The 20,261-nt window shown below is 37.1% G+C and overlaps 1 protein-coding gene and 1 non-coding gene across 5 annotated transcripts; both read left to right on the forward strand.

Annotated features, from left to right (window-relative positions):
• The first annotated feature begins 402 nt into the window (after positions 1–402).
• TRNAV-AAC (transfer RNA valine (anticodon AAC)) lies at positions 403–476 on the forward strand. Its single transcript has one exon. It is a non-coding gene; the product is annotated as a tRNA-Val (tRNA).
• Positions 457–19,851, forward strand: LOC104905124 (hypothetical protein). 4 transcript variants are annotated; one of them, XR_007275507.2, is made up of 7 exons: positions 467–941; positions 1,362–1,410; positions 1,526–1,577; positions 1,876–2,045; positions 2,723–2,836; positions 16,905–17,019; positions 19,457–19,672. XR_007275507.2 is itself a non-coding variant. In XM_048646889.2 (6 exons), exons 1-6 carry the CDS (start codon positions 592–594, stop codon positions 3,772–3,774), a joined length of 900 nt encoding a protein of 299 aa, XP_048502846.1. In that variant the 5' UTR covers positions 457–591; the 3' UTR covers positions 3,775–5,915. The 4 variants fall into 4 exon arrangements, 3 of the variants coding, with proteins under 3 accessions (XP_048502846.1, XP_048502849.1, XP_010691875.2); XM_048646889.2 differs by lacking the exons at positions 16,905–17,019; positions 19,457–19,672 and adding an exon at positions 3,610–5,915 and having other exon boundaries at positions 457–941; XM_048646892.2 differs by lacking the exons at positions 16,905–17,019; positions 19,457–19,672 and adding an exon at positions 16,444–16,893 and having other exon boundaries at positions 468–941.
• Positions 19,852–20,261: the final 410 nt, after the last annotated feature.

Consider the following 20,261-nt stretch of genomic DNA (forward strand, 5'->3'; position numbering starts at 1 on the left):
AGTCGATCAAGAATTAATCATTTTTGTGTCAATGTATTATTAACTTATTGTTTTTTTTCCCAATGTAGTAAAATGTAATGTTACATAAGTTAATATTAAAAAAGTAATACTTAATATAATTTTAAAGATATATAAAATAATAATTGAGCTATTCACGAGCTTTTTGAATCAAGTTTTGCCTAGTTCAACTTTGCATGTTTAAGCCTCAAGCTGAGCCCGAATTCCAGACAAACCACAACGAAGTTGAGCTTTGATTGAGCCGACTCCAAAGTGTTCGCGAATCGGCCAGTCTCATTATCACCCCTATTCGAGACAATGAAAAGAAGCTCACACTAGTCATATGATTGATTTACCTTGAAAACTAAGGTATATAGAGATTATACATGATCAGAATAATACGAAGGTGTCGTGGTGTAGTTGGTTATCACGTCAGTCTAACACACTGAAGGTCTCCGGTTCGAACCCGGGCGACGCCATTTTGTTTTTTAAACAAAACATCTCCTCTCCCTTTTTCCTCATCTTCAGTCCCAACTTCTTCATCTTCGCCAAAACCAAAAAAAAGAGGAGAGACTAGAGAGACAAACAAAAGTCATGGCGCAGGTGGTACGAGCTGCAGCAACGCCGCTATTCCACCGACAAATACTCCATTTTCTCTCTTCTCAAACAACAATCACGACGGCACATCGTCTCTCTCTCCTCTCACTCCGCCGCCACGCCCACATTTCGCCGCGCGCTCTCCGCCCTCCCCGCGAAATCGACCTCGAAAAGAGGAACAACAACAACATCAGTGTTGTAGAACCAAAAGATGACAAAAATGCAGAGGATGATAAGAAGAACCAAAGAAAAAGCCGCAATGAAGCCAAACGTGCAGCTCGTGAAGCTGTTCGTTGGGGAATTGACCTAGCTTCTTTCTCCACTTCTCAAATCAAACGTATTCTCAAGTTCAGTTTTTTTTTTTCTTCCCTTTTTTTTTTGGGTTTTGAGTTTGGTGAAGATTAAGGCAGTATTGAAGTCGGTATAAAACTGTTTTTTCTGGGTTTCTTTCTTGTTTACATTTTAGTGAAGATTATAGCAGATTGTGAAGTTGCATACTGTTACATACTTACATGCGATCTGGAGCACGTAGAACTATGTGCTCCTAGAAGATTTGTTGCACTAAAATGTGCGAAAAAAGCGTGAGAAGGAGCACTATGGAGTGAAGTGGGTTTTGATATTTTTGTGCTTTTTTGGGAATGCTGTTCTTTTTTAATTTTTTATTTTAATTTGGTGAAGATTGGGGTATACATAATGAAGTGGTGTTGTGCTAATTTAGGTGATTATTTATTTATTTGTTTGTTTTGTTGAATGAAATTTGTTTGCAGGGCGGCTTCATTGGAGGAAGAGGTTTTTGAGGCTCTAATGGTGGTTAAGGTGGGTGAGATAGTGAAATGTAGTTTTGAGTATCACTTAAATAGCAGGCTAAAAGTAGTTGTAAAATCAAAGCGAGGGTCGAATTGTGCTTGAAGTGTTTGCATTTATGCTGCAGAAATTAGGAGCTGATGTTCGTGAGGGGAAAAGAAGGCAGTTTAACTATATAGGTAATTATTACTATTGTTCTTTGGTGTAATGGGTATATGCCTGATAATTGTTTGTCTATATTGATGTGTTGGATGTTTGTGTATCGAATGCGTTTACATTATATGAGGTAGAGATTCAATGGTAAAAAGCTTTATTGTTTTGGGTTTGCAATCATGTGATCTGCTGTGAGTTTCGTGTTTAGTGCACTTATACTAAATGAATGAGTGGTGTACTTTGCACTTATACTGTATTGCAGTAGACGTTAAAAATGCTTGCAATCTGTATGAATATGCATGATAATTGAACTCTGTTTGGCAGGGAAGTTGCTTCGGGATGCTGAGCCAGATTTGCTTGGAGCTTTAATTCAAGCAACCAAAGATGGTGATCAATCTAGGCTTCAGGCAATAGCAGGTTCCGGGAAATCAGTTGATGAAAGCCCTGAAGAAGAGCTTGATGAATTAGAATCTGAACCTGAGGAGGAAGATGAGGTATTGACTCTGTCTAATAGATAGTGTGAAGCAATAGTGAAATTTAGCTCCCATTTTTTTTGACTTCTTCAGTGATTGTTGTCAGAACTCAGGATAGATATGTTGTATGATAGGGTAATCTATCATGAGACTTCAAGCATTTGTGCACTTTCATGTTTACTGACGTCTTTGGTGTTAGCCTGTGTTGACAAAGATATCAATATGATTGGAGTAATGGATTATCATGATAATTACAAAGATTTTCAACCATAGGTTGGCATTTCTGTACGATTTCTGATATATACCTAGTAACATGCAATTCTGAAGTTTGATGCTAAACTAACCTTGGTGTGAAAGAGACTACTGATCTGGTTTTAGGTATCATCAAAACCAAAGGTGTCAAAAATCATAAATGTTTTCTCTTGTTGCCTTCTCTTCCTTCTCATAGGCAGTAATGAACACGAAGATAAATTTTCTAGTATGTTTTTATTTTTTAACTGCATCTTTGTACCCCACTCAGATACTTTGGAGAGAGATTGAGTCAGTTATGAGCATGGAGGATGGTAGTGATGTTAGGCTCTAGAGACCTCTACAAACATATAACAAAATTAGGAAATTTATGTGTCACATCTTCTTTGAGAGTCTTTGAAGCTACTAAGTTTCTGTAAATATAACTTGCTTAACTCGTAATTATACAGGATTCTGGTGATCATGTCATGCTAGGAACCAAATGGTTTGACGGTTTTATCAAAAAAGATATCCAGACAAGCAATGAAGTCTATTCTATTGACATTGTGGATTTTGACCGCCAAGTAAGATTATCTTTGCAATATTGTGGTTTTGAGTATGTAGAATAATCTCTGAATGTGTAGAAAGTATTGCAGTTTTCAATATGTAGAGGCTTTTTGGCCAGGTGAATAAGCTAGCTGAAAGCTCATTTGACCAAAGTCAATCAGCTTACACAAAATTTTGAATGTGTTTATTAGGTAGCCTATTAAAATCTAAGGGAGCTTAAGAAAATACAAGGAAGCTGAAATAGGCAGCTTAATGAACTAGTATCTTTAGCATCATAATATCTCAGCTACTTGTTGAAACTTTTTTCCACTTCTGCTCCTGCTATATTTTACAAAACTGGCTGTCAAGTCCCTAAGGACTCTCTCTCATCTCCTCATTGACACTATAGCTCCAATTTTTTCCCACTAACACTTTTGCTGGCGACCATTTGTGATTTTCCAACTAATGGATTTCAAAGCTTTCACTTGTTTGAACTCTTAATATTAAGTAAATTACTTGCTACAGAGCTATGCCAATCGCCACCGGGCACCAGTATAAATATTCGCCTTCTCTTTCTGTTTACTCTCTGTCTCTTCTGTTTTCTCTCATTTTTTAAATTTTTTTTTATCTTCTGCTTTATTAGAATCCACCATGTCAGGCACCTGCTCACCTTCCTGCACGCACTTATCCTTTCTCCACTACAATTGACATACAATTATAAATGTACTTGATATACACTATAAGCAAACAGGAATTAACATTTCAAATCTTGGATGTGATTAACTGACGCCTTCCATTGCGATTTGGTCAGGTTTGCAAATTTAGGACTCCCTTTTCAGTGAACTATCTACATGTTGATGGATGCTTGTCAGAAGTACTTGTGCTTTTATTTTTAGAAATTTGCCAACTTTTTTTTTTGTTTTTGAGATCAAGATCTGCTTCACTTCTTACTTGGTTTTGTTCCACTTTTTGTTGACTAAATAGAAATGAAATACACAACAATGCCAAATCCTAAAAGATGGGATCAGCTTCATAAATAGAATTTATAACCTGCGCTCATCCACAAAAATTCTCTTCCTCATTCACTTATATTTAGCTCTACATGCGCTCATCCACAAAAATTCTCTTCCTCATTCACTTATATTTAGCTCTACGTGCTCTTGCAAACCCATCTTTTTCACATCATGTTTAACTCCCTTAATGCAAGTCTTTGTTGGCTTCCCTTGACTTCTAAAATATCTATAATCCTCACTCTTCACTTTCCTTACTGGTGCATCTTATGGTCGATGTCGCATGAATAGATGATACTATTATGTTGATTTTTCTTAAATTATCTCCCTTTCACTATTTTCATTCATCTGGGGCAGAAGGTCTGTAAACCCATACCTTGTTGTGTTGGACATGTATTTTTGTAGCTAGCTACGAATCTCTAATAACCAGCGGTCAATGTACGTGGTCAAAAGTAACATATAAATTTCTTTTTCTAGTGATTTATGTACAGTACATGACAGATCTTCAATTGTCAGTGATGTACACCCGTAAATCACTATCAAGTGAAAACAGCAAAACAAAGTTGTGAGAAATGGTTGTGGAAGGAAGGGAACCCTGCAAGCAAAAGAAGAGTTTAGTCCAAATGCAGATCAAAATCAAGAAGCTCTAAGCCAAGAACTGATACTATGTTAGTACTGAATCGTTTGCATGCAAGTCCCCATGTAATTCAACCATATGCTCACTTAAGAATGTTATATATTGATAGGCTCGTCAAACCTTGGTGGTCGGGAAATTGAATTTAGGAAATGAGTAAAAGCTAAGAAAAGCAATGATCGAAGTGAGCAATAATGGAGATCACTTATCGATTTAGGCATATGGGGAAGAAAATTTTACCCCTCCTCACTAGGGGCCTTCGCTACTGTAGGCAATGATCTCATATGTACCTTACCTTTAGGTTTGAGAAGGGGTGAAGTCTTATGGACCATTGTGCTCTGCTCAATCTCAAAGATGTAGTGACAACCGAACAAATTCCTCAAAGGAAGTTCACAAAGTTGAGCTATGGTCAACCGAGCGAGAGCAGTTCCTTAGCTTTTTCCATGCATTCTTCGTCAAAATCTCTTGTACAACTTCTTGGATCTTCTATGGGCTACATGTGACCACTAGACTTTTGTTCCGTAACTCAAATTAACGCCCTAGATGCCTAATCTGAACAAAACATCTAACACATAGAAACAAGTCCAAACATATCAAATCATACGAAAAAACGAGCTCTTTTACTCATAGCTAAGAGAATTGAGCTAAATGATCTATATAAAATAGACACATCAAAATCCCCCAAGCTAACCTTTTTGCTTGTCCCTAAGCAAAAGTACACAAATGAGTTACAAGATATAATTGTTTCACCCCTTAGAAAATTCAGTTCTAAAGTATTTGTGGACTCAAAATCAATCAAGAACGCATGTATCATCATCAATCAATCATATCAATCCAACAACCAATCACCGAGAAAGACAATCAAGCAGGGTCACTATGCATATCATGCAATGCTAAGATGGTGCTCACAAGGGAAGACACTCCATCTCATTTTTGTGGCAGGAAAAAGACGTACCCGATCACTCTCTATTCCCACCATATGTCCCTTCCCAACTCACTACTCTCTTATGTTTAGAAGGTAACATAATGTAAGTTCTATTGACTATCAATCTAAGAATAATAGCAAACAATAATAGAATATCAAATAATAAAGCAGGAAAGAACACACCAGAAATTTTACGTGGAAACCCAAAAACTGGGAGAAAAACCACGAATCTGCACTAGGAATCGATGAATATTCAAGAAAGATTACAAAAGCACTCAAGAACTCTCTCTACAATTTTTTCTCTCTCAAATATGTGTTTAGAGATGAAGAATTTAATAATTATAATTAGGGCACCTAATCATTAAACAAAAGAAAACCCGGAAAATCGAAAACCCGCAGCTCGACATCCCGCGGGCGCAGGGTCCTAGCCCGCGGGCGGACAGAACACTGATGAAACTCGTCAGTTTCGTCAGTTCTTCGTAAAACCGTCATAACTTTCTCGTTTCTCACCGGAATTGGACATATGACCTATCATTGGAAAGCTCTCGGAACAAGCATCACCCACTTTGAATCACCTCAAAATCATTTATAGATTGAAAGATATGTCCATTCAAGTTAGCCTTATGTCCCAAATGACGTTTTCCTTCTACGCAACCTCATCTCCACACCCATACACCTCCATGAGCTTCATATACTACCATAGACCCAACACATAATGACACTCAACCTAGTTCAGTCGACTCAACAATGACTGTTACTCTTTACCTTTGATCCTTTTACTCACTTTTAATCAGATAATGCTAACACATAAAAACCATGAGTACTTATAAGGGTTGTAATGGGGCTGAAGTTAAGGGTATGGAATAATTTGGGACTGTGGTGGATAAACCAAGTATGGAGGAGCATAGACTGACTTTCATAACTTCAACTACTAACTTCTACAAAATATCAATCACATTCACTTTCTCAACTCAACACCATTTTCACTTTCCTTGAACTTGTTTTGCTTTTCAAACAACGTTTTATTCAATAGTTTAACCTTTTTGTTCTTTTTCTTCCATTTATTCTTTCCTTTTTTTTCTGATTTGTTGTTGAACTTTTCTTTCTTTTCAAACATGAAGTAACAAGTCGATCATACACTCATCATGATCTAACTCGAACTAGCACACATCACAAACATAAAGAACTATCAAGACAACCCAATCACTCAATTAAGGCTCCCCCAAGCTAGGCTTGGAACAAGAATCAAATAAGGCTAATGGACTTGTAATGAAGGTAATCAAAACAGTCATAAAGGCTTTAGCGGGCTAGAGATGGAATAATGTAATCAATTACAACTCTGGAGCTAGAAATTATGAAAAGAACGTTTCAATCATGTCAATATGTATGCACATCAAATATTCAAAGAGTACAAGATCAAAATCAAGATCAATGCCATAATCGAGGAACTAATCACACAACAAAGAGGAAGACTGGATGAAAGATAGGCATCCATCGCTCAAGAAATCTCATAGTCTCACCAACTTAGCTCTACAATCAATGTAAGTGCCACAAGTATCATGCAATTGTGAAAAAAAAAACTTATTCTATTTTTAGTTAGTTTATATAAAAAACAGTAATCTATTCTAAGCTAATGGAATGATATTGTTTGCTTGTAAATTTATTCACGCAAGAAATATAGGATTACCTTTAACTTTGTAAGGTTATCTTGATTTCATGTAAAGTATAAATAGAGATGTAATCTCGTTTAAAATATAGTGGAGAAAAACACATATATTATATTACCTGGGCAATTCTATCTCTTCTTATTATAGTTTGGAATTAGCAAATTCCTTTCTCCTACATATGGTATCAGAGCTAGGACTAGTTTCTATATTTTGCAAGTTTGTTATTTGAATAATGGCAGCAGCTACAAATAACACAGTGCAAGTTCAACTCGCGAGAAAAACTATGATAATTGGTCCATTCAATTAAAGGTGTTTTTCCGTTCTCAAGACATGTGGAGTATAGTGGAGAATGGTTTCACAGATGTTACCGAGGCAGCGACATATGCTGCACTTAGTCAGGATGCCAAAAATACTTTATTGGAAACACGCCGAAAAGATCAAAAGGCGTTATATCATATTTTTCAGGCAGTGGAGGAGCCTGTATTTATAAAAATATCTATGGCAAAAACATCGCATGAAGCATGGAAAATTTTGCGAAGTTCTTTCAAAGGTGATGAACGTGTCAAGCAGATACGTTTGCAAACACTACGGCTCCGTTTGGTAGGGCGTAAAACATTTTCAGTGTAAAATGATTTTCATGGAAAACAATTTACAATGGAAAACACAATTCCAAAATTAGTTTTCCGTTGTTTGGTTCGATGTAAAAAAAATGATAAAATGAAAGGAAAATGAAAGGGAAAGTAAAGAGGTAGTGAGAAGAGTGTACAAGAGAGATAAGGAAAATAGTTTTCCCTTCATTTTGAAAGGAAAATGGTTTTCCATCATTGGGAGAGTAATTTTACCCCAAGGGAAAATGATTTTACACTCTTTTGCCAACCAAACAATGTAAAATTGAAAATAGAGGAAAACAGTTTTCCGGGAAAACGTTTTACGCCCTACCAAACGGAGCCTACGAGGGGAATTCGAGTCACTATGCATGGATGACTCAGAATCAATATCAGCCTATTTTGACCGTGTATAATTAATTATCAATCAAATGAGAATTAACGGTGAAAATGTTGAAGATGAAAGAGTTGTACAAAAGGTTATACGATCTCTAAATAGTGATTTTGATGGTATCGTTTCCGCTATCGAAGAAGCACACAATTTGTCAACCTTGTCCATTGAAAGGTTGTTGAGCTCGTTGACATCTCATGAGCAAAGAATGAGACAACGAGGTAAAAGTTCCAATTCAGAACAAGCTTTGCAAACTAGAGCAAATGTGAGCAACCGTGGTGGTTACCATGGTGGTCGTGGACGAGGTCGTGGTAGAGGAAGAGGTAGTAATTTCTCTTCTTATAACAGAGATAAAAATGTGGAAAGCAGATCTACTGGAGTCTGGAGACTCGAAAAAGACACCGTTTGTACGCCGTGATAAATCAAAAATTCAGTGTCACTGGTGTGAAAACTTCGGACATTATGCATCTGAATGTCGAACCAAATTGAAAGAAAATCACAATGAACGAGTTAATGTCGTTGAAGCCGAGGAAAGCTTAGCTTTGGCTTGTAAAGAAGGTTCGGATACTGAGACTAGCAATGTTTGGTATCTAGATACAGGTTACAGCAATCATATGACTGGAAAGGAGTTATTCTCCTTCTTGGATGAATCTGTGCACGGAGAAGTCAGCTTTGGAAATAAAAGCAAAGTTCTTGTCAAAGATAAAGGAAACATTAATATCCAGTCAAAAGACGGTACTAATGTTACTATTGTTGATGTATATTATGTACCTGGGATATTTTGGAATTTATTGAGTTTGGGTCAACTCACAGAAAAAGGTCACAAAATCAACATTGAACATGGTGTCTGTGAAATTAAAGGAAAAAATAACAAAACAATAACTAAAGTGAGAATGACAAAAAATATAATGTTTCCTTTACTTCTTCGGCCGAAAGATGTCATGAGTTTTCAGGTGATGATGGATGATCACAACTGGTTATGGCATTTACGTTATGGTCATTTAAATTTTCGCGGTTTGAAGTTATTAGCACAGGAGGAGATGGTGTCAGGTTTGCCTATAATTGATGTACCTGACAACCTTTGTGAAGGCTACATTCTCGGGAAGCATCACCGAGACTGTTTTCCTATTGGGAAATCAAGGTGTGCTTCAAAACCATTGGAATCGGTCCATACAAATATATGTGGACTTGTTGAGGTGGAGTCTCTTGGTAAGAAAAGATATTTTTTACTCTTTGTAGATGATTTTAGCAGGAAAAATTGGGTTTATTTTCTGAAGAAGAAATCCGAAGCATTTGAAAAGTTCAAAGAATTCAAGGCATTTGTTGAAAAGCAAAGTGGTTTTGTTTTGAAGACATTGAGATCCGATCGTGGAGGAGAATTTACATCCGATGAATTTTATGATTATTGTAAGAAAGAAGGCATTCATCGACAATTGACAACTAGCTATACACCACAACAAAATGGAATAGCTGAGAGAAAGAATAGAACTATATTTGAGATGGCAAGAAGTATGTTGAAGGCAAAATCTTTGCCAAAGCCATTATGGGCAGAAGCGGTAGATTGTGCTGCATATCTATTAAACATTTGTCCCACGAAGAGTGTTCGTTGAATGACACCAGCAGAAGCATGGAGTGGCGATAAGCCCGATGTATCCCATTTGCGAGTATTCGGTTGTGTTGCTTATGCGCACGTACCAGATCAGAAGAGGAAGAAACTTGATGATAAAAGTCGAAAATGGATTTTTATTGGCTATAGTAAGTCAACTAAGGGTTATAAATTATATGATCCTGTAAACGGAGATGTTATAATCAGCAAATCAAATGAGGTTGTTACTGAAGAGAAATCTCTTGATGATGCTAGTAAGACCATTGATTCCACAGCTTCGAGGTCAACGTCAAAAGATAGTCCTATTGTGAAAACAACATCTTCAAATCCTTCCTCTCCGAATAAACTAGGTCCTAGAAAACGTGTTATGCCTTCCAAATTTAAAGATTATGTAGTATCGAGAGATGATGCTGATACAGATGAAGATATCACTGATGAATCGTTGGTGAATTTCCGTTTGTTTGCCGATTGTGATCCAGTCTTATTTGAAGAAGTTGCAGCTGAGAAGTGGGTTCAAGCCATGAAAGAGGAAATTCATTCTATTGAAAAGAATGATACATGGGAGCTCACAAATTTACCAGTTGGGAAGAAGCCCATAGGAGTGAAGTGGGTATATAAGACAAAATACAGACCTACCGGTGAAGTTGAACGCTATAAAGCGAGATTGGTAGTCAAAGGCTACAAGCAAAAGCCTGGAATTGACTACTTTGAAGTATTTGCTCCAGTATCTAGAATGGATACTGTTCGTATGATTTTATCGCTTGCCGCTCAAAGTAAATGGAAAGTTTATCAGATGGATGTTAAAACCGCATTTCTAAATGGTATACTTCAAGAAGAAGTATATGTAGAGCAACCCCCTGGTTTCATAAAGAAACGTGAAAAGAACAAGGTCTATCGTCTAAAGAAAGCTTTATATGGCTTGAAGAAAGCACCACGAGCATGGTATTCTCGTATTGATTCATATTTGCTTCAAGATGGTTTTGAAAAATGTCCACATGAGCACACGTTATATGTGAAGAACAAAGATGATGGTGATATATTAATCTTATGTCTATATGTTGATGATTTGATCTTCACTGGAAATAATCAAAAGATGTTCGAAGATTTCAAGAAGGCTATGTTGGATCATTTTTAAATGACAGACTTAGGATTGATGTCATATTTTCTTGGTATTGAGGTACAACAAACTGATGATGGCATATTTATGTCGCAACAAAAATATGCAACGGATATTTTGAAGAAATTCAAAATGGAGGCAGCTACTTCTAGAGTAGAGATGACGAAAGAAGGGAGCGGTGAGTTGGTGAATCCAACTTATTTTAAGAGTATTGTGGGTAGTCTACGATACTTGACTTCCACAAGACCCGATATTGTCTATGGAGTAGGGTTTATTAGCAGATATATGGAGAAACCTCGCCAATCACATATGCAGGAAGCAAAGAGGATTCTTCGATATATTAATGGCACAAGATATCATGGAATTTTGTACACCAATGCAAATACATCAAAATTGGTTCGTTACACAGATAGTGACTGGCAGGTGATATTGACACTCGAAAAAGTACTTCTCGATATGTTTTTTATCTAGGAGGAAATATCATTTTCTGGTCTTCCAAAAAGCAACAAGTAGTTGCTTTATCAACAGCTGAAGTTGAGTACATTGCATTAACAAGTGGAGCATGTCATGCAGTATGGCTTGGAAGAATGTTGGAGAAACTAAATTTTGTTCAAGATACTCCAACAACAATATATTATGACAATAAGTCAGCAATCGCTTTAGCCAAGAACCCCGTGTTTCATGGTAGAAGCAAGCACATTGATATCCGGTTTCATTATATTCGGGAGCTTGTTAAAGATGGAGAAATTGAAGTTGATTTTTGCACTTCTAAAGAACAAGTTGCTGATATAATGACCAAGCCTTTGAAGCTGACATATTTGAGAAGCTCAGAGCTATGATGGGCATTATAAGTCACAAGTATAAAGAAAATAGTATCTAAGTTTGAGGGGGAGTGTGAAAAAACAAACTTATTCTATTTTTAGTTAGTTTATATAAAAAACAGTAATCTATTCTAAGCTAATGGAATGATATTGTTTGCTTGTAATTTATTCACGCAAGAAATATAGGATTACCTTTAACTTTGTAAGGTTATCTTGATTTCATGTAAAGTATAAATAGAGATGTAATCTCATTTAAAATATAGTGGAGAAAAACACATATTATATTTCCTGGGCAATTCTATCTCTTCTTATTTTAGTTTGGAATTAGCAAATTCCTTTCTCCTACAGCAATCAAGGGTCATGAAAGATTGAAAATCAACTCAAGACTAACAAATACTCATGCCAACTATCATATATTAAAAGTCAAGAAAGTCATCAAAAAAAATTGAGGCAGAGGGAAATAATCATGAAAGTCATAATTCTCATGTCAAACTCAAACTCGTATCTTTGGTGTTTTTTGTTTTATATTTTTTTTTGCCTAAGAAAGGAATATACAACACTAACTATACTAGAAAGCAGTAAATAAAGAGCGGTGTACTTACAGATTTCTTCCCCACTAAGTTGGACTCGACAATGGGCTCTTTACAACAAAGAGGGAAAGACTCAAAAGACATGACTCACTCATCATCGTCAGACACATTTGTAGTAAAACCTCCACCACTAGCACTTAACACCAAAAGTAACGTGACTATTAGTACCATCTCAGACTGGGGCGCACCACTATGGTGTGTACCATGAAGGATGGGTGACATCATAGGCAACAAGCCCCTGGTGAAAGTAATCATGTTAAATATGGTAAATAGCATAACACATGTCGAATTCCATGGTGGTTAACCGTGTATCCAATAAGGGCAGATGGGTTTGGATGGTAGTCTGACCAAGCTCAAGGCGTCCCATCTCTAAGGGTATGTTGTTCCTGCTCGTGGCGATTAAGGACGGCCATCATAGGGTTCATGAGTGTAGAGGAGGATGAAGCTTCCTTGCTGCGTGTTGTAGGTGCTCAGAGCTCGACGAGCAATGGGCTCTTGACCACGCATAGGAACGAGGTAAGACTGCGAGTCTGAGTAGGTTCAGGGAGAACGATAGACTCTTTCTTAGCAATCACCCACCTAAACTTGTTTGCAGATTCGACAGTTGTCCATTTAGCATTGGTCAAGTAATCAATGCAAATTTCAACCGCACCACCTACGGTATTGCTTATATAAGGAACATATCTATAATTAACAACAATAACAGTAATGAGACCACCTAAAACAGTAAGGTGTCTCCTAACGGTACTATCATCAAAGAGTGTAGGAAAAAAAAATGGCAGTCCGCGCTTGAGTTGAGACACAAAAAGATAGGGTAAACACAAAAATTATCAAATGGAAAATTTGTCAGAAACCACCTTTATAACTACTTTTTTGTGAGAAACCACCTTTTAAAAAAATTTGGTTAATTAGCCATCTTTTTATTTCTTTTTTTATTGGAAGCCACCTATTGTCGGAAAATGGCATTGACTGACAGTTTCCAGCCTAGATGGCACGTGATGTCATAACACCCTTCTTTCTTCCTTTTTTTCCCCGATTTCCCCCATAAACCCATTATCATCCTTCATCTCTCTCTTACTCTCTCTTGAGCATCTCAATCTCTTCCTCGGACCCCATTGGAATAACAAATCATCTTGTTCAAACTCTTCATTTCTAAATTGATCATTCTAAAATCAAAAAAGCGATCTTAAATTGATCCTAAAAGAAAAATTCAACTGAGGAAGATGCTAGCAGAAGAAGGGAAAAGCGTGAAAGTGGAAGAAATGGCCAAAATCTGGAAAAAAATGGCGAAAATCTGATGGTCAACGCTGGAAAATCTAGGTCAACCACCGGATTCCGGGAAGTGGTGGCTTCAAACAAAAAAAGAACTAAAAAGGTGGCTAATTAACCAATTTTTTTTTACAAGGTGGTTTCTCACAAAAAAGTGATTATAAAAGGTGGTTTCTGACAAATTTTCCTTATCAAATTGAGAAAATAAATAACTGACCATTAGAAAAATCTCCTGTTTTTGACAAGATTGAGGCTCTGCACACCAAAAAAGAGTAAATCTAAAAAATTGTTGTAAGTAGCGAAGGCTGGAAAAATGAAGATGGTCGGCAGTCATATGTTGAGTATTACACTCCTCATCTCCTGTGAATGCCTTCCACAAGGGAGTAATGTGGAACCTGGGAGGGGGGGCGATGATCATTTGTAACCAGTAGGCCAAATATAGTTGGCCTAATGTAAGCTCCCGATCCTCACCCATAAGGCGGAATCGGATAATCGGATAACTTGATTTTTGTTCCCTACTTCCAGTGAACTTGGAAATTCGAGGGTAAGATCCCTATAGGTCTAGAAAAACATGCCAAACATTGAGCCTAACTCGTTTTCAAACAATGTCTTAGTTTTCAACATAAATTCCCAAAGCATGCAAACAGTTCGAATCAACAAAGCGGGCGGGAATAATAATTCTATATTTCAGTTTTTGGAATCGTTGTTTTTGCTCGTGGAAAGTTTGGATCTGATGGAATTTGATTGCTTGCTTCCCCTTTTCATGTTGCCTTCTCATATTCGGCCTTGACATGGTGCAAAGATGAGGATTTTTGTGAATAAGTGACGTGAGGTGGGATGAAGAAAAAATGGAGGTTTTGTGAATTTTTGTGTGAAGAAGATGGAGAAAATTGAGTGTTAAGAAGAAATTTTGGAAGGGAGAAAGGTAGGAGTTTTTTGAGTCATGCGGGATTCTATCGCAGATATATAAAAGATTTTTCAAAAATTGCGAAACCTCTTACTCAATTGTCGTTCAAGGATGCCACTTTTGATTTTACTGATGCTTGTATAGACTTTTGATAGGATTAAGGAAGCATTGGTCATTGCCCCCTATCATACAACCTCCAGATTGGAGTCTTCCATTCGAGATGATGGGTGATGCTAGTGATTATGCAGTTATTGTTGTGCTTGGCCAAGGGAAGAACAAAGTACTCCATGCTATCTTCACCTCAAAAAAAAAAAAAAAAGTACTCCATGCTATCTACTATGCCAGCAAGATATTGTATGAAGCCTAGGTCAATTATGCCACTACGGAGAATGAGTTATTAGCCATTATCTGTGCTCTTGACAAGTTTCGGACCTACCTCATAGGTTCCAGTAAAGTATCTATTAGCTAAGAAGGAAGCCAAAAGCCATGACTTATTAGATGGATACTATTATTACAAGAGTTTGATTTCGAGATCTTCGACAAGAAGGGTGTTGTGAATGTAGTTACAGATCATCTCTCCAGATTGAGATTTGAGTCAAGCGTCGATAGCCCCATAGATGATTCTTTTCCTGATGATCATCTCTTTGTTGTGTCTACTCTATCCCCATGGTATGCAGATTTTGCTAACTATTGTGTTGCTGGTTCTCATCCTCCTGACTTACCGGTAACGCAAAAAGTGTTATCATGATGCTAAGCACTATTATTTGGGAAGACCCACTTCTATACAAGAAGTGCTCAAATGGCTTATTTAGAAGATGTGTTGCCGATTGGGAGATAGTTGGGGTCCTACAATATTGTCATAGTATGCATTGTAGTGGGCATCTTGGTTCACATGCCACAACTTATAGAGTTCTTCAGAGTGGTTTCTAGTGGCCTACTACTTTCAAAGTTTCCCGCATTTTGCCTCTCTTGCAATGAGTGTTAAAGAGCTGAAATATAGTCGTGGATTCGCCCTACCAGGTGAGTTTGCCGGACAGGGTGCTTAAGCAGTTTTGGACGAAGTGAGAAAATATGTCTTAAGTACATTTCACCCGGTTAACTCGGCAGGTTCGCCCGACCCGACAAACAATTAATTTCAGAAGGGGGAAAAAAATTCAGAAAAAAGCTAAGGCAAGTTCGCCTGATCAATCTGGCGAAATCGCTGGGCGTCTAACCTTCACCCACCACATAGTGCTGAGCTGCGGCATAAGGCGAGCAAACGGGGAAGCAAGCAATCAAATTTCGTCGGATCCGAACTTCCCACAGGTAATTTCCAAAACTCTAGCGCAAAAACAACGATTTCAAAAACTGAAATATAGAAATATTATCTCCACCCGCTTTGTTGATTCGAACTGTTTACATGCTTTGGAAATTTATGGTGAAACTAAGACATTGTTTGAAAAATTGGGGTTAGGTTCAATGTTTGGTATGTTCTTCTGGACCTATAGGGATTTTATCCTTGAAAATCTAAGTTCATTGGAAGTAGGGAACAAAAATCAAGTTATCTTATTCCGCCTTATAGGCGAGGATCGAAAGCTTACATTAGACCAACATATTGCTGTATTTGCCCTACCTATTACAGATTATCATCCCCCCTTCCCTATGTCCACATTACCCCCCTTGTGAAAGACATTGACAGGAGATGAGTAGTGTAATACTGAATATATGACTATTAACCATCTTCACTTTTCTAGCCTTCGTTACTTACGGTGACTTTTGGGATTTACTCTTTTCAGGCGTGGTGAGCCCCACTCCTGTCAAAAACAAGAGAATTTTTTTTTTTTCTGATGGGCTGTTATTTGTTTCCTCAGTTTGATTATTCTTTTGTGCCTCCTCTATCTCTTTGTGTCTCAACTAAGCTGAATGCCACTTCTTTAACTATACTATTTGATGATGGTAACGTTAGGGGGCAACCTATTATTTTAGGTGGCCTCATTACTGTAATTGTTGTTCATTGTGGGTATCTTTCTGATATAAGCAATGTCGTAGCTGTCCGACTCAGGTTTGCATTGATTACATGACCAGTGCTAAATGAATAACTACCAAATCTACAAACAAATTCAGGTGGTTCATTGCTAAGAAAGAGTATATCCTTCTCCGTGACCGTGCTTAGACTCGTGGTACCTTCTTCCTATGCATGGTCAAGAGCCCATTGCTCGTCGACCTCTGCAGACCTACTGGCTACCACATGCAGCCTGTTAGGAAAGGCTCATCTGCCTCGACACCCATGGATCCTATGGCGGTCCTTAACTGCCTTGAGGAGGGACAACATATCAAGCTACCATCCACACCCGTATGATCTCATTGGATACATGGTTGACCATCGTGGAATTTGACATGTGCTATGCTATGTACTCTATTTACCATGATTACTTTTACTAAGGGTTTGTTGCCCATGATGTCACCCATCCTTTATGGTACACACCACATGTACCTCTGACCTCTGACCCCACTGACCATAATGGTGTTCCCCAGTCTGGGGTTGGTACTACTATCCACATTGATTTTGGTGTTACACGTGCTAGCGATGGAGGTTTTACTACAGATGCGTCTGACGATGACGAGTGAGTCTTGTCTTTCCCTCTTGCTGCAACGAGGTCATTGCCTAGTCCAGCTTGGGGGAAAGAGGGGAAAGATTCTGTAAGTATATCCCTCTCTATTTACTGCTTTCTAGTATAGTTAGTGTAATATAATTGGTTTCTTAAAAAAAAAAACATAAAACAAAAAACACCAAAAATACGAGTTTGACATGAGAATTATGGGTTACTCCCTCCGTTTCCTAAAGATCTTCCTTTTTACTGTTCATACACTTACCAAGGAGGATTCATTTGTGTGGGGGTGTGGGGTGGGTAAAGTAGGAGAGAAAAAGGGGTTAAGATAAATAAACAAATAAAAAAGGTTAGAGTATGAGAGAGAAAGGGAATAAAATTGAATTAATAATGTAATGGTGGACCATATGATAGGGACATGAGAGGGTATAAAGGGAAAAAAGAATTCCAAATAAGGAATAAAGTAAAAGAGGGAAAATCTTTTGGAAACGCACTTAAACGGAAAGAGGGAAGATTTTTAGGAAACGGAGGGAGTACATGATTATTTCCATGTGCCCCATTTTTTATCTTTTTTGAATGACTTTCTTGACTCTTAATCTATGATAGTTGGCATGATTATTTGTTAGTCTTGAGTTGATTTTCAATTTTCCATGACTCTTGATTACATGATACTTGTGGCAATTGCATTGATTGTGGAGCTAGTTGGTTAGACTGTGAGATTTTTTGATCCACGAATGCCTATCTTTCATCTGTCTTTATTGCGTGATTAGTTCCTTGATTATGACATTGATCTTGTGCTCTTTGAAAATTTGATGTGCATACATGTGTAATCTCTTAAAACAAATCAAAGAAGAAGATTAAGGAGGAAAACTAATCTTTGATTGATCATATGGAATTTGGCACTGAAACAAAGTTAATAACAAGCTTTTGAGAGGCTTTTTTCTCTCCAAGAACAAACTAACCCCTAACAATATTTTTCTCTACCCTTTCATTCTCCCTACTCTATTTATAGCATTTCATCCCTTACTCACTTTTTATTTACTACTAATAACAAACTAATAATGCATTACCCATGTCGCCCCTCTACCTTAGGTCAGTTCATCACAACATGTTGACATTATTGAGGTGTTCTTTTCATAATTTCTAGCTCTAAAGTTGTAATTGATTACATTATTCCATCTTTAGCTTCACTGAAGCCTTTCTGACTGTTTTAATTACTAACCTTCATTACAAACCCCTGAGCCTTATCTGATCCTTGTCTCAAAAGCCTAGCTTGGGGGAGCATTAGTTGAGTGATTGGGTTGTCTTGATAGTTATGTATGTTGTGATATGTGCTACTTGGAGTTAGATCATGATCATTGATGCCAGGAACGTGGAATGTGGTACGTGGTATGTGGTATGTGGTCTGGGAGTTCATCTAGTTTACTTCAGAGGTTGTGTTCCGCGTTCCCGTTTCCGTATCATGTTCCGAAACAATCTGCGTTCCATGTAACAATGATCATGATGAGTGTATGATTGACTTGTTACTTCATGTTTGAAAATAAAGAGAAGAAGTTCAACAACAACAAATCAAAAAGAAAAAAAAAATAGAAAAAAAGGAAAGAACAAATGGAACAAAAAGGTTGAATTATTGAATAAAGTGTTGTTTGAAAAGCAATAAACTACATCTTCCCTTCCTTTCTCTTTCTTTCCTTTACTAAAAAAAAAAAAAATACCAAACAAATTGTTAACGTGTGCAACAACCTACTTCACTACAACTAAAAGAGAAACAGAATCAGTATAATCCCAGCATTTAAAAAAAAATCTAACTAGATAAGCAGATGAAGTATTATATTTTCTTTTTCTTTTTCTTTTTGTAATCCATCTAAAGGTCATTTGAATTCCATAGAAATACAGTCTCTGATATAGGAGTCAGTGGATTGCAAATGATGTTATCGACATGTTGGCTTTACTTACCAAGAATGAAGAATGCAATACTTTCTTATCTTTGTTAAGATGCATGTGTGGCTCATCTCTCCGGGAGAGTCCCTATATGTCTCAGACAATCATCTGACTTAGTCACTATATGTCTCAGACAATCATCTGACTTAGTCTCAATAGTGGCACCATGTTTTGTTGGAGATCGTCTCGTGTTTTGTAGTTTTTACACTCTCTCAGGGTGTTTTACTTTAAAGGCTGCACTTGGCACATATATGCTTTGTTAAAATTAGGAGGTGAAATGTATGGCCACGTAACAGATTCTTTGAAGGTTGCTGAGGAGTGTTGGAGAGTTACATAGGATACCTTGGAGGATTATATTTGACTAAAATTCCTTAGTAATATTGGCTTTCTCCTGTCTGAACTATTTATTGTCAATGGTATATTGGTATGTCCTAAAGGTGATGCTGTATAGCTGAATTTGCCTCATTAAATGGAAAGTTATTATGACAGTTTCATCGTTCTTCTTGTTTTCAACTATTCTAGAATTTACAGCAATGTTCTGTTACTCTCTTTCTTATACGGATGTTGCATCACAATAATATATGCAGGAGTTGCGGCAACTTGTCCGGAAAGTGCACAGTCTGCAAGATCGCAAGAATAGCATTGAAGAAGATGCGAATAAAAATGCCAAATTGATGGCTGCTAAGAAGTCGCTTAATCGCTTTCTTTGTTCGCTGGCAAAACGCCATTTAAGTGCGCAAAGTGAACTTGTATAGAATAGTTTAGACTTTGTAACATAATTAGTTTATTATTCTTTTAGATTCGATTAAGTGTGTTAGTTTTGGTCTCTAAAGACAACAAATTCTCCAGTTGCCTTAGTCCTTAGGCACGGAGGTAGAAAGTAAGTTTTGTGTAAAACATTACAATTAAGTCATCGTAACACAACCTCACTTTTTCTTCCAAAAGGTTACTTTGGAAGTTAAATGGATTACTTTTTGAGTTAGATGAGTTACTTTTAAAACAATGGGTCAAGGGTTATGTTTTCTAAACCCTGACTTGTCATAAATTATTGTACTTCCTCCGTTCTGTTTTAAATGAAACATTGGATGAAATGACACTATTCATTGATCAATTTTGACTCCAATTTATCGCTATTATATAAAGAAAAACATAGTCAAGTGGGATCTTGTTAGATTCGTCTCGATGCATACTATCAAATTATAACTTTTTTATATTTTTTACGCGTACACAACTATAGATATTAATGACTAAAGAAGCGCGTTGGGTTGCGTGAATAAGCAAACGTTTCATTTAAAACGGAACGGAGGAAGTATTATAGTGTTACATGAGATTTGGTACCAAGGCAGATAACATTTTCTGACCCAAAAGTAGGGAGTTGAATTTGAGGGATAA

The sequence above is a fragment of the Beta vulgaris genome, chromosome 1, assembly GCF_026745355.1.
Source record: "Beta vulgaris subsp. vulgaris cultivar EL10 chromosome 1, EL10.2, whole genome shotgun sequence".
NCBI lineage: Eukaryota > Viridiplantae > Streptophyta > Magnoliopsida > Caryophyllales > Amaranthaceae > Beta > Beta vulgaris.